This window comes from Eretmochelys imbricata, chromosome 14, assembly GCF_965152235.1.
Source record: "Eretmochelys imbricata isolate rEreImb1 chromosome 14, rEreImb1.hap1, whole genome shotgun sequence".
In the NCBI taxonomy this organism is placed as follows: domain Eukaryota; kingdom Metazoa; phylum Chordata; order Testudines; family Cheloniidae; genus Eretmochelys; species Eretmochelys imbricata.
The window spans coordinates 11,063,062-11,076,214 of NC_135585.1; the positions used below are offsets into that span (position 1 = coordinate 11,063,062).

At 42.1% G+C, this 13,153-nt stretch overlaps 1 protein-coding gene across 4 annotated transcripts in view; it reads right to left on the reverse strand.

Moving 5' to 3' along the window:
- Positions 1–2,349: 2,349 nt before the first annotated feature.
- Positions 2,350–13,153, reverse strand: part of TOM1L1 (target of myb1 like 1 membrane trafficking protein) — a 35,910-nt gene continuing 25,106 nt past the window's right edge. For 2 of the 4 annotated variants that reach the window (XM_077833249.1, XM_077833247.1), the window contains exons 9-16: positions 12,390–12,450; positions 10,699–10,819; positions 9,342–9,438; positions 8,739–8,799; positions 7,393–7,492; positions 6,992–7,073; positions 4,575–4,650; positions 2,350–2,698 (exon numbers count right to left, since the gene is read on the reverse strand). In XM_077833249.1, coding sequence (XP_077689375.1) covers positions 4,584–4,650; positions 6,992–7,073; positions 7,393–7,492; positions 8,739–8,799; positions 9,342–9,438; positions 10,699–10,819; positions 12,390–12,450 — 589 coding nt within the window. In that variant the 3' untranslated portion in view covers positions 2,350–2,698; positions 4,575–4,583. Of the gene's footprint in view, positions 3,017–4,574; positions 4,651–6,991; positions 7,074–7,392; positions 7,493–8,738; positions 8,800–9,341; positions 9,439–10,698; positions 10,820–12,389; positions 12,451–13,153 lie in introns of all 4 variants that reach the window. The other 2 variants (XM_077833248.1, XM_077833250.1) reach the window with 2 other exon arrangements.

Sequence of the window (13,153 nt, forward strand, 5' to 3'; positions counted from 1 at the left end):
AATTTTGGTAAACAGCAGTACAGTGTTGTGTACTGTTAAAGAGCTGCTGTTTCACCTCAGATGTGGCTGCGTTTTGGCAGTATGTGAGAATAATTTCTACATGCATATCTTATAGGAGAATTAGGCTGATTTGTGAAGACTTTGATATCTTTAAAAGATGGTATAGAAACTCTTACTGGGTTATTTTTTATTGTAACATTATGGCAGTTTTGAACCAGAGCTTAATGTTTTCCATTGCTGGTTTCTACCTAAGCCCCAAAGAAAGTAGCAAAAATGTTCACAGAAGACTCTCAAAGAGTGATGTAGCTTATCTCAAAAGCAGTGAGGAAGTACAATACTAGATCAGAATAGTTCTTCCCTACCTGCCCTTCTTTCTAGGTATTAATATGGCTTTCCACACGATCTTAATCATTAATGGGTTTTATTTTCACAACAACCCTGTGATATAGGCAGTTATCCTCATTTTATGCATGGGTGAACTGAGGCAAAGGGTGGAGAAAGTGACATGCCCAAGCTCACACACACATGGAACTCAGGTCTCAAATCCCACTCTAGTATCCTTTTCCTCCTAGACCATCCTTCCTACCCTCCCTTTAGTGCATGGGCCGTGATAAAAGTAATACCAAAAGTAGTATTTCAGAATACAGATATCACCGTAAGGGGCACATTAGAAATCATGACAAAATATCTAATTGCTATCATTTAGGTCTCTGCAAATTACATTTGTATATGATTTAAGAACAGTGCTATGCAGAGGAGCTCTTGTTGTTCCCCTGTCTCTATTTTTTGTGCAACTTTTACGTATATCCAAATTATTGGTTGTTTTTAAAGTACTTGGAAGTCTCTTTCAAAACAAAGAACATTATTGTACTGTGTATTTACTGGCATCCAGTGTATCTTTTGTAATACCACAATGTGAAATCTAAACTAGACTGATTAAAACTATTGTAATAGTTTTATGCTGAGTGTTACATTGTTCTGCTGCATAAAATGATTTTTACGTGGTGTGGAGAGTCTAAGCAAAGCTCTACCCTGTGCAGGATTGTAAATTCTAGAATGAGGGCCAAATATTGGCCCCAGAGAAGTCTATGGAGATTTAGCCATTGACTTATTTCTTCAAATGTATACTCCAACAACCACGAGCTTCCTTTGGAGCTCTGGGTGCTTTAGACAGACTGTTAGAAACTCAAAATAAACACACTTTATTCCCGTTCAATAATATTGCCATAGCAGCACAAACAAAAGTTGAATAAATCCCAATAATAAAATTTCTCCCAGAGTCCTCCACCAACTTCACCCAGTTCTCTATGGGCCAGTGATATGTTATATATGCCTTATAAATAAAGAACTCAGAATATTACATACCATGCAAATACTAGGGGTATGGGGCCCTATCCGAGAACACTGCCATGGATCCCTCTCTTAAGCCTTGTCTACACTTAAGATTTGCCATTTTATCTGTGTCAGCATAGTTAAGCAGCAGAGCCTCCCCACCCCTACTATCAATGCAGTTTATATGAGTATAGCTTATTGCAGTTAATGAAATAAGTTGTCTCCCCATAAAGCACCTGTATAACTATCTACATTAGGGCTTTTACTGGCCTAGCTATGCTGAGGAAAAAAAAAAAAAATGAAATTCCAAGTGCCCTAGAGCCGGCTGGGAATTTTGCATTGGAGTGAGTTGAGCAGCAAGCTGGAAAATTCCATTTCATTTCTTCTCAAATGGAATTTTGAGACTTTTCACCCAGTGAAAAATTTTGATTTTCTGTCCCAATTCAGGAAAAAATGTTTAGGGGACAGAAATTCTATTTTCTGGCCTGATTACTGACAATGAAACTTAAATGAACCATTCCTGATTCTGAAGCTGGAGACCACATCGGACTAAAGACAAGATGTTTCTTTTAAATGGGTCTGTGATTTCACTGTAAGGCCTTTGTCTGCACTAGAGCAGCTTGCATGCATGTTGTTGTAGCCATGTCAGTCTCAGGATATTTGAGACAAGGCGGGTGAGGTTATATCTTCTATTGGACCAACTTCTGTTGGTGAGAGAGACAAACTTTTAAGCTTACACAGCGCTCCAGACCCGAAGAAGAGCTCTGTGTAAGCTTGAAAGCTGTTCTCTAGAGCAATTTGGCATGTTGGCCATTGTGGAGGCCCATCCCCACCCACATACCTGTCACACCTTACATTCACACACAGCGGTGTAAGTATTTGTGGGGTGGTGTTACCATGAGGGGTATTTCACCCTTTATGAATGACAACTGGTAAGAAGTCCAAGTGGTAAGATTTAGTTTTCCACTGATAATTTGTTTTTCCTCTGGTTTTGTATGATAAAAGACAGTATAACAGTTGGTGAACTTAATATAATTTAATATTGCTTACATTTTTGAAGTTAAAATAATAAAATCGAACTTTAAACGCACAGATTCAAAAAAATCTTAATCTGATTTGCCAGCCACAAAAACCTATTTAACTAAGTTTTATATCACAACTTTCAATTCAGAGCACTATTAAGTCTTTCATGAAAGTGCAAATTTTACATTCAGTGTAAATATGGAAGGCACTTTAACCCTGCAAATAAAAGTAGCACTTTTTAATGATCAAGGTACTTAAAATAATTCAATCATCAAATAAGTTTTCCATATTGCTCTTCTTCCATCACTACAGGTATTTTTCTTTTCTCATAGGATTAAACACTCTGAAAAATAAAAACAACACTTAGTAAAGTGTTGATTGCTTCATACCCAGTTTTTAAAGAGGCACATTAAAATTAAAAGTGAGGATGTGGTGTGATACAAGTAAGCAGAGAAGTTTACAGAAACAAAAAAATTCATTTCCTGTGCTGACAAGCCCAGAAGAAAGTGTTCAGTCTCCAACTCAGAGCGGGTCCTTATTAAGACAAAACCCATGAATCAGTTTGTTGAACGAAAGCTTGCGTAAAATGTAGGGGTGTTTTTTTTCTCCTTTGTTTTACAATAGACTCTTCAACCAAACAGGTTTTAGAATGAAGTAACATCTGCATTCAAAATGTAAAGGCAAAAGGGTTCCATACTAAGTATATTCACACAACCATCGATAGATCTAATATAGGAGGATCCTAGATACAGAACTCCTCCTAGGTTTTTGGATGGTGTCGCTCACATTAGTTGCCCAACTGACAGCACTAATGCTAAAAAACAGATTGAGTTATGCAGTTCCTGTAGATCAGAGGTGGGTAAACTATGGCCCGCGGGACCCTCCTGCCTGGCCCCTGAGCTCCAGGCCCGGGAGGCTAGCCCCTGGCCCCTCCCCTGCTGTTCCCCCTCCACTGCAGCCTCAGCTCACTGCGCTGCTGGCACAATGCGTTGGGCGGCAGGGCTGCGAGCTCTTGCCAGGCGGTGCAGCTGCACAGCCGCGGCCTGACCCGGTGCTCTGTGCTGCGCGGTGGCGTGGCTGGCTCCAGATAGGCAGCACGGCTGCCTGCCCTGGTGCTCTGGGCAGCACAGCTGTAGTGCCGCCAGCCACCGGTGTTTCAGGCAGTGCGGTAAGGGGGCAGGGAACGGGGGGGGGGGGTGGACAGAGGGCAGGGGTGTTCGGGGTGGTGGTCAGGGGGTGGGGGTCTGGATAGGAGGCAGGGCGGTCAGAGGGCGGGAAACAGGAGTTGAATTGCGGGCAGGAGTGTTCAGGGTGGTGGAGAGGGGGCGGGGGTGTGGATAGAGGTCGGGGTGGTCAGAGGGCGGGGAACAGCGGGCTTGAATGGGGGCAGGGGTCCCGGGGGGGGCAGTCAGGAAGGAGAGGGGGAGTTGGATGGGGCAGCAGGGGGCAGTCAGGGGCAGGGGTTCCGGGGGCGGTCAGGGAGAAGGGGTGGTTGGATGGGGCATGGGTCCCGGAGGGGCAGTCAGGAATGAGAGGAGGGGTTGGACGGGGCGGCGGGGGGCAGTCAGGGGCAGGGAGGTCCACGGGCGGTCAGGGGACAAGGAGCAGGGGGACGGGGTGGATGAGGCAGGAGTCCCGGGGGGCCAGGCCATGCCCAGCTGTTTGGGGAGGCACAGCCTTCCCTAACTGGCCCTCCATACAATTTCAGAAACCCGATGTGGGCCTGAGGCCAAAAAGTTTGTCCGCCCCTACTGTAGATGAATAGTTGTTTAATTTTGTTTGCTACATAAAAAACAAAGCAGTTCAGCATGTTAGTTAATCTTGAAGTAAAGCTTTCCTCTGTAATTGAAGACTGCTTGTGTTCTGCTTCAGTTTGCAGCAGAGTGCATTATTCTGTAGACAATTTTGTTTCAGGCCCCAAACACACAAAACTGTTCCAGGCCCCAATCCTGCAAATACATACAATAATAGTCCCCTTGAAAAATAAGTGTGTGCAGACATGGGGCCTTACTTAGCTTATATAAAGTGGCAGTGATCAGAACTGAAAGCAGATCCAAACATAACACATGGAAGTGGATAACACATAAGACCCCAGTGCTTATTTGTTGCTGTGTTCAAAATAGGAAACAAGACTTTTCCTTGTATTCACTTGTCAGTTATAGAAAGCAGTCTACTGCTGGCATCAGAGAATAACTTTTATGTTCATTAAGAGAATTCACCTTCCATTCTTAGCAATCTGTATGCTTTTTAACTTCGGGTTTGGAGATATAATCATCAATTTCTTCATAAACAGCTCTGGAAGAAGAAGAGTAGGGTAAATACTAGGTCATGCTCATTTCATTGTATTCAGCAAAAATGTGCCAGTGAAATCCTGCTCAAGTGTGAATATTTCTCTTAAGTGTTTAAAGTGACCACTAGACAGCAGTTGAAGTGGCAGGACAGCCAGCGTTCAAAATTGAGCACACTGCTAATTGTGGTGAATTTGTGAAAATACTGCACATCTCCACCTGGGACACTAGGAGACACCATTAAACTTGTTTTCACTTTTGAACAAAATAGGATTTTAGTTCAGGTCTCCAGAAGTAAAATGGCTGGAGAACAAAAAAGTTAAACAAATACATACTGATTTTAATACATTAAAACTACAAAAGAAGATAGCTCTGAGCTAGCATATACTGTGAGGATATAGCGGGCTACCCTCACTAGGATCAGTAGTTGGACGTTCAGCTTTTCACGCCATTGAACAAGAGTTAGCTAGATAACTAGATTATTTTTCAGCACATTATTTTTCCAGTTATCTATTAATAAAACACCCTGTGCTGGTTTATTGCTTAATTAGCTAACCCAGGAATGTTCAAAGAACTGCACAGAATTTAGCCACTCCCATTAATGTCAATCGCCCTCACCTGATGCCTACATCAATTTGATTAATCTCATACATTTTTAACTGGCAAAAGAAATACATACGATAAAAGTAGGGCTGTCAAGCGATTAAAAAAATTAATCACTATTAATTGTGCTGTTAACAATAGAATACAATTTATTTAAATATTTTTGGATGTTTTCTACATTTTCAAATATATTGATTTCAATTATAACAAGGAATACGTGTACAGTGCTCACTTTGTATTTATTTTTATAACCAACATTTGCACTGTAAAAAGAAACTTCAAGTCACCTCATACAAGTACTGAAGTACAATCTCTTTATGATGAAAGTTGAACTTACAAATGTAGAATTATGTAAAAAAGAATAACTGCACTTAACAATGAAACAATGTAAACCTTTAGAGCCTGCAAGTCTACTCAGTCCTACTTCTTGTTCAGCCAATCGCTCAGACAAACAAGCATTCAGTGTTGGGGGAGGACAGCGAAGTGGGGAGGTAAGCAATGACTTGTGCAGGAGGAGGGTAAGGAAGGTGTCTTGTTGCTGCTTCTGGACTGGTGGTTTCTGGTACCTGGCTCGCACCAGGCTCATTTCCTTTTACCGAGCTAGGTGGGCTCCCTTCAGCTGAGTGAGCCCTCGTTTGCAAGGGAGGGTGGATTTTAACTCCAGGACTCATCATACTGCAGGGGAGAAGAGGCTGGTGCAGGGAGGCTGAGTTCGCCAGACTCATGTTCTCTATGGGGTACACCAGAGTGAGCAGCCAGCTAGGGGCAATGGGACACGACACAGGGGGACTGGCCCCGGGAGTAAGGGGCCAGCCGGGAACGATAGGGCCCGGGCTGGCTAGAATGCCAATGCATCCTGTTTTGGCCCTGTCCTGGCTGTCCCTACTTTTTCGCCAAACCTGGGCATTTGTCCCAGCTGCAAGGCCGAGCACAGAGAGGTGGCGGCTGCTGCCTGGGGATCAGCTAGAGGCAGCACTGCCCCTGCCCGCTCAACCTCAGCCGGGGGAGGCACACAGCTGCGGGGGGGGGGAGGCAGCCCCAACTCCGGGCAGCCCTGGACACAGCCCCCGAGCTTGGGGGTGGGGGATCAGCCCCAACCCCAGGTGGCTTGGGGGAGGGGGACTGGGGATCAGCCCCCAAGCTCGGGGGGGGAGGGGGTCAGTCTCGGCCCCGGGCAGCACAGGGGGAGGGGGAGAGGGGCCAATCCCAGCTGCGGGCCACACAGGGCTGGGAGGGGGAGACCCCACCGTGAGCAGTGCGGAGCTGGAGGGGGGTTGGGCCGAGGGGAAGAGATCAACCTCAGCTGGGGGAGGACCGGAACTGGGGGCGCAGCCTGCTGCAGGTGGCACGGGATGGGCGGGGGGATCAGCCCCAGCCCCGGGAGGCATGGGGAGGGCAGCTCGGGCGAGCCCTGCAAGCGTGGGGATGGTGGCTCCAGCGAGCCCCTGGCCGTCCTGTTTTTACTTTGAAAATGCCAGGGTGAGAACCACATTACTTTCTCCAGAGCCTCTTGTCTTCCCACCCTCTGGTGGCGGCTTCTGTTACTGTGCCTGACCAGACTGGTTCTCCGGAGCAGCTCATGCTACCCTCCTGCCCAGAGGGTCTGGGATTAACGCAGGTAATTGACAGCACTAAATAAAAGATTACCTGACTCACCTTGTCTCTCTCGTCCAATCAATCATTCCATCATACACTACTAAAAGGCGGTGAGAAACTGCAGATTAGTAATTTTCAAAATTACTCACTCTGTGCTGTAGTCTCGTGCTAAAGGGTCAAATTCCATTATCTCATAATAATGAGGTGCCTGTAAACTGCTCTTTGATTTGTCTGAAGAGAGGTGGGGGAAAAAGACAAATGAACACATATTTTAAAGTGAGCAAATAACACGCTTGATGAGTGTTTGCTTTGTTTTGCATCTTGAATTGACATAAGACAACTGATTATCCGCAATACATTTTCACACTCTAAATATTAAACATATGCATACGTCTCAAAGTCATCAAACAGAGCCTTGGACCACGTTAGTTTTTGTTGCTGATTTTTTGTGGTGATCCCTCAGATACACTATGTAAGGTCCCTGTGGGACACTGGGAAAACAGATGCATAATGTGGAGGTTAGGACTGAAGTGTAAAATGACTTTATTACCTGCTGGTGATGCACCTGGTGTTGTCTCATTCAGTGATGAGGCATTAACAGTTTGGAGGTTTACGGTCTGCAAAGGCACTGGGTTTAAAAGAGTGGCAAGCTAAGGAAATCAATCATAATAAAGTTAGTATGTAAGCAGGCAGTGCAAACAAAAAACTGTTTAAATTTGTATGCTGGTAGACCACCTTTTTATACTGTTTATTTCGTAAAGTGGTAAAACCAGACAAAGTCTACAGATCAGGTCAGCCAGCACAAAACAATCATCTATTGCTGTTCTCCATGTAAAACGGCTAAAGCCAATATTTCTATTACTTTAGTGTACATCTGTATAATTTACTTGTACATATTCTATTCTGATACGTTGAGCCAGAGGCTGTGAGATTTGTACATGGCTGTTCACTTGCTCTTTGACAGCAGGGGTGAAGGAGTGGGTGACGCCAGCCTCCCAAGATTTGCACTGCTTGCAAAGAATACAATGCAAGTTCTTATGTGATCATAGAAAGCCCTTCATAATCTTGGCAAGAATCACTTGAGTAACTTCCTCTCTCCTTATAACCCTGCTTTGCAGCTATGGCTGGTCAGGGTTGATCTTACCTCACCCAGTAGATTCAACCTAGCAGGACATAGCCCTGAACTCTAGGTGCTGCTAGAAGATAGATAATAATGCAGCAATCTTTCTTGGACATGGTGAACTCCCCATCCAAAGGGTCTGCTGAAGAACAGATGAGCAACCTCCGCTCTGGCTGTCTTCAGAGTTTGATACAAGTCATTTATTTCATTTGGGTCCCCACTCCCTTTGCTTTTATATCCAATCTTCTTTCCCTGCACCATACACATTCCTCATATTAAACTGAGAATGCATGCCTTTGTGGGTGGGATACTTTGCCCATGACATACACCATTTATCCTACATTGTGTTTGGCTGGTTGGTTCCTTTCTTAAAGTTTCTTTTTTTTTTTTTTTAAACTTACAGTACCTAGATGGTCTGCAAGAGGAAACTTATAGCTGAGTAAACACACTGAAGAGTGGCTCTCTCACACAGCAATCTCAATGTGCTGTATACATCCATTATTTAAATACTACTCATACAGTAATGGCTTAGGCAAACTGCAGCGACCCAGCTGGCCACAGCAAGCATCTCACACAGAACCTTTCAGAACAGAATGTGTTGTATCGAAAATGGGAAGTTGCCCTGCACATTTGAGGTTGTTCCCTATTGCTTTGGAAAAGGGCTGTGGGATGGATCTTTTACTTCCATCTGGACAGCTAGCAGAACAAGAGGGAGGAGACCTCTGTTTTAACACTTGCCATTGAAGAACGCGATTCTGAGTATCCTTGTTACTCACGTTGCTATAGATATGACCATCAGGGATGCTTTGTCTTGTGTTTTGTGTTTCAGTTGCAAACCTACGTAACGATTAACACAGGGAATGTCACTGAGAAATGAACAGAAGAACATGAACTCATACAATTAGATTTTTTTTTGCTACTGGCTGCCTGTCACCTTGTGCCAGAGCTGAGATCACTAGGGTCACCAAAAGGGGACAGCTGCCAGGACGGTCTCTGCAAGGTTTGGAACTTGCTCTCCTAGGTCCTACGCTGTCTTAGTTTATTGACCTTTAAGGCATTCTGCAAGGCTCATCTGTTCCTCCCTGATAGTGAGGGTTGGGAGGACAGGTAGGAAATCTTAAATATACTTTTGGCTGCTGGGTTATTAAATCTGTTAATTATTGGTCAAAGGGTATTACAGAAGCAACCTATTTTTAAAGTGTGGCAGGACGCATCTAGAGCCCAAGCTAGGCATTCCTGGTTTATTGAAGGAGTGTGCAAATCATAAGTTGTTCCAAACGTTCACAGACCCTTCCAAGAGTATGTGGCAGAGCAGCAATATAAAGAACAAACATCTCTGAAAACATTATGCTACAGTTTCTTGGTAACGTATTACTTACGAGGGCTGTTGAACGTTTGCTATAGCGAGTAAATCTAGCTGAGGGTAGAGCAAAGGACGATGGATGCTTGGATCTGCAGCACCTGTAGATCTGCAATCTAAAATTCAAGCTGTTATTAAAACTTGCATGACTGTTATTTGGCAAACAGTTAAGTCTTTGGTGGGATATTATTTATCAATGATTTTTTGGAGGGGTATAAAATTGCAGGGGAGAAGTTGCAGTGTTGTGCAATTACTTTGAAATACATACTGAAGGTGCTGCTATTCAATTTAGGGCTATTATAATTCTGCCTTCAAAGTGGTAAGGAATGTAGAGTTGATTTCAGAAATACATTGTATTTCTGCCTGACATCTTAAATTGCCTGAGGGAAAAAAATGAGTGGCACTATGCATATTACGAAACATATTTTAAAACCAGAGGCCCGCCCGTTTCTTATTCTAGTAGGATAACAATACATTTACTCTGAGTTCTTACCTCTCCCAACCTAAGTAAAATGTTGCAAATTTGAAGGGGCTCCCTGAAAATATTGAGGAAGTTCAGAAAGGATAAATGTGCCCTTCCCTTCTGAACTTGTGCCAGCAAGAGCTGTTTTGTAGGTGCATGGTTACACGGACATTCTTGGGCATGGATGACAGTGATTGCTCCCTTGTAAATTATTAATGATCCCCCATTTAATAACGGAGGAGGCAGATTATTTTAAAACACAACCTCTCACTTCAACAGATTTTTGTACAAAGTACCTTACGTATACAATAATAAAGCAGCTCTACTTTCCCTTCAAGGTTCCAACCAGAACTCTCTCATTTTCATTTGGATACACATTTGTCTCTTGCAAGGAATTTCTTGTTCTGGCCACAGTGGTTCTTTGTTTTAGGAAAGACCACTACAAAGGAATAACACTACTCATATCGATTGCGAGCCATTCCAAAACTACATTCAGGAGATGTACACAAAAAAACCTCATCTTTATACGGTTTGTTATGGTAGTTCATTTATCCAACATCAGATGTACACACCTGCAAAAGTGTATTGTGTTGGGGCCAGTGTTCTGTTTGATACTGTGCACATTCATGAACTCTCTCATCATGGCCTACATTTTGTTTCCTCTCGCATGTATTTGAAATTCATCTGAGGAAACATGCTTGAATCATAGCAGCAGCGGGGCATGGCAGCAACAAGCAACTCTTACTTTCAGAAATGTCTTCATTAGTTTTGCAGCCCTCTAGTTCCACATCCATGTGATGTGAATGCCAGCATACTTTCATTTCCATCTGCATAGGCTCCAGCTCCACAAGGTTAGAAATATTTTATACCAAACTTTCTAATGTTTCAGAGAAAATGCAAATATTTTACTCACTTAATTCTGAAAACTGAGGAGTCTCGGGGCCAGTTCCCCCCAATGCTGACACAGGAATTGAAGAACTTGAATTGACGACGAGTAGATCACATGAAGGAGCAGATGGTTGTTTGCTGTAGATCTAAGAAGAAAAAGAGTTAAAAAGTAAACTTAAGTTGCTATTTTCACTTAATACAAAAATTTGAAATCAGAATCTGATTATTATTGAGGAAAGGTGACCAGTAGAGCTGGTCGGGAATTTTTCTATGATTTTTTTTTTAAATGCCAGTTTATCAAAACCAGAACTGTTTGCAGGAACAAGTTGGATTTGAATTTCCCCTTTTACAAATTTTTGAAAAGAAATGTCTGAAGTTGTCAAAACATCCCATTCTGACATTTTCAAAATTAAAAAGTGGCTCAAAATGTTTTTTTCAGAATTTAAATTAATTTATAGTATTTTTTTTAAAAATTGAAATGAAATGTTTCGATTGACCCAATCCGTTTTTTTTTTTCTAATTTTCATTTCATTATTTTTTTTTTAACTTTTTGACTTTATATCCTGATTCAGGACAGAAAAATGTTTAAAAAAAATCTCAATTTTCTGCAGGACAGGAAAACTGTTTCCTACTCAGATCTAGTGAACACAGAATCATAGTCACCTAGTCCAGTCCCCTGCACTCATGGTGGGACTAAGTATTATTGAGACTTTCCCTGACAGGTGTTTGTCTGACCTGCTCTTAAAAAAATCTCAAATGATGGAGATTCCACAACCTCCCTAGGCAATTTATTCCCCTAATGTCCAACCTAAACCTGCCTTGCTCCGATTTAAGCCCATGTGTGTCTTAATAGAGTTAAGAATGAAATCAGAAGAGAATTAACCATATCACATGTTTAATATAAAAGTGTTTTGTTAGCACTAGCTAATACAAATTTATTTTAAACCTGGGGACTTGTGAATGAGCTACAAGATCTGCAAACTGGATCATTTTGGACTATTAACCCATCCAATAGTCAGAAACTACAAATGAACTATCTGACTAAAAATGAAAGCCAGTAATAGTAGTGTTTCATCGAAAAACCCAGATTGATTACTACTTTCCTGTAATAACTATGGACTATATTTCAATCACAATGTAATCAGCTTGATGCAGGATGCAAAGGAAACTGAGTTAATTTTGGCTTTGTACAAGGTGAAACGTGTGTATCACTATTAGGGCCAGCATGGTTAATAAAATAGGACCAGTGATGGGAGAAAAGTAGCCTTTAAAAATTAATTTTCCAGCTTCATAAATGCCCCTAGAGACAATAAGTGAAAAATAAGACTACAGATGAAAAGAAACAAATCTCTTCACATCATGTAAGAGATTAGAATTGAATCTAGTACACAGCAATAGAGGTAATAAAACTGCATTTTAATAGATTTTCTCTCTTTTCCAGTTGTCCTTTCCTATTCTCCATGTTCTATTTGAAGGTAATTTGATACTTGTGTTACAAAATGAGATTCTGTAAGTGGGACTCTTGCAAATTAATAGAGAAACATTATCCTCTTTTGGAGACAGAATATTGAATCCAACAGAGGTAGCAAGCAAATATAATTCCTTAGGTCACAAAAAGCACATTTGTTGCAACAAATAAGAGGAAAAGCTCTGGTTTATAAAATCTGAGCCAGATTCTTATCCTGAAGTTGATGGGATTTGTGCTTAACTACTCACCTCTGCTTGCTCACACTGGAGTCTCTGATTCTCCAAGAAACGTACTCTGTTTCGAGAAAACCTGTAGGAAATGATACGTTGTCAATAATTTAGTCTTAAACATCCCAGGCGTAGGTATCACTCAAAAAGAAAGTGTCATTCATAAGAATCCAGCAGTTACTGCGAAGGTCTGATCGTACAAAAGGATCTAGAAAAGTATGTAACAAGCCCCAGCCAAATGCACATACAGACTCCAATGTCCTCAGTAGGAATGTTAGAACCAGAACCACAGCTCTGTGTCACTTGACATAAGGGAGAACTACTATGGTTGAGTTATCAAAACCACTAGAGCCATGGTTACATGCAGCAGGCCAGTAGACTACACACGCAGAGACCATTGTCCTTCACTTCACTGGGACTCTGCACAGAATCTTCGTTGATAATCAGATACAGGAAATGCAACGTGATTTGCCTTAAAGCAGTCATACTGCCATTCGAACGTATGTAAACAGCTGCAACTAGTTAAAACATACCTATATAATTTTTAGCACCTCATATGCCTGTGTATCCAAGGGCAGACTGAGGATTTTCTATAGTAAACAATAAATCCTTATGTAGCAAATATTAACCAAGCCAGTAGAAACAACTGCAAATAACATGTGTAGCAGCTTTGAGGTACAATGCAACTGCAACCAGAAATGACAGTTAAATAAGTGTACAGTACTACTGCATGAGAATTTCACACTCCCATTAGCAATTATTTGCCCTTTCAATCAACGGGTGAA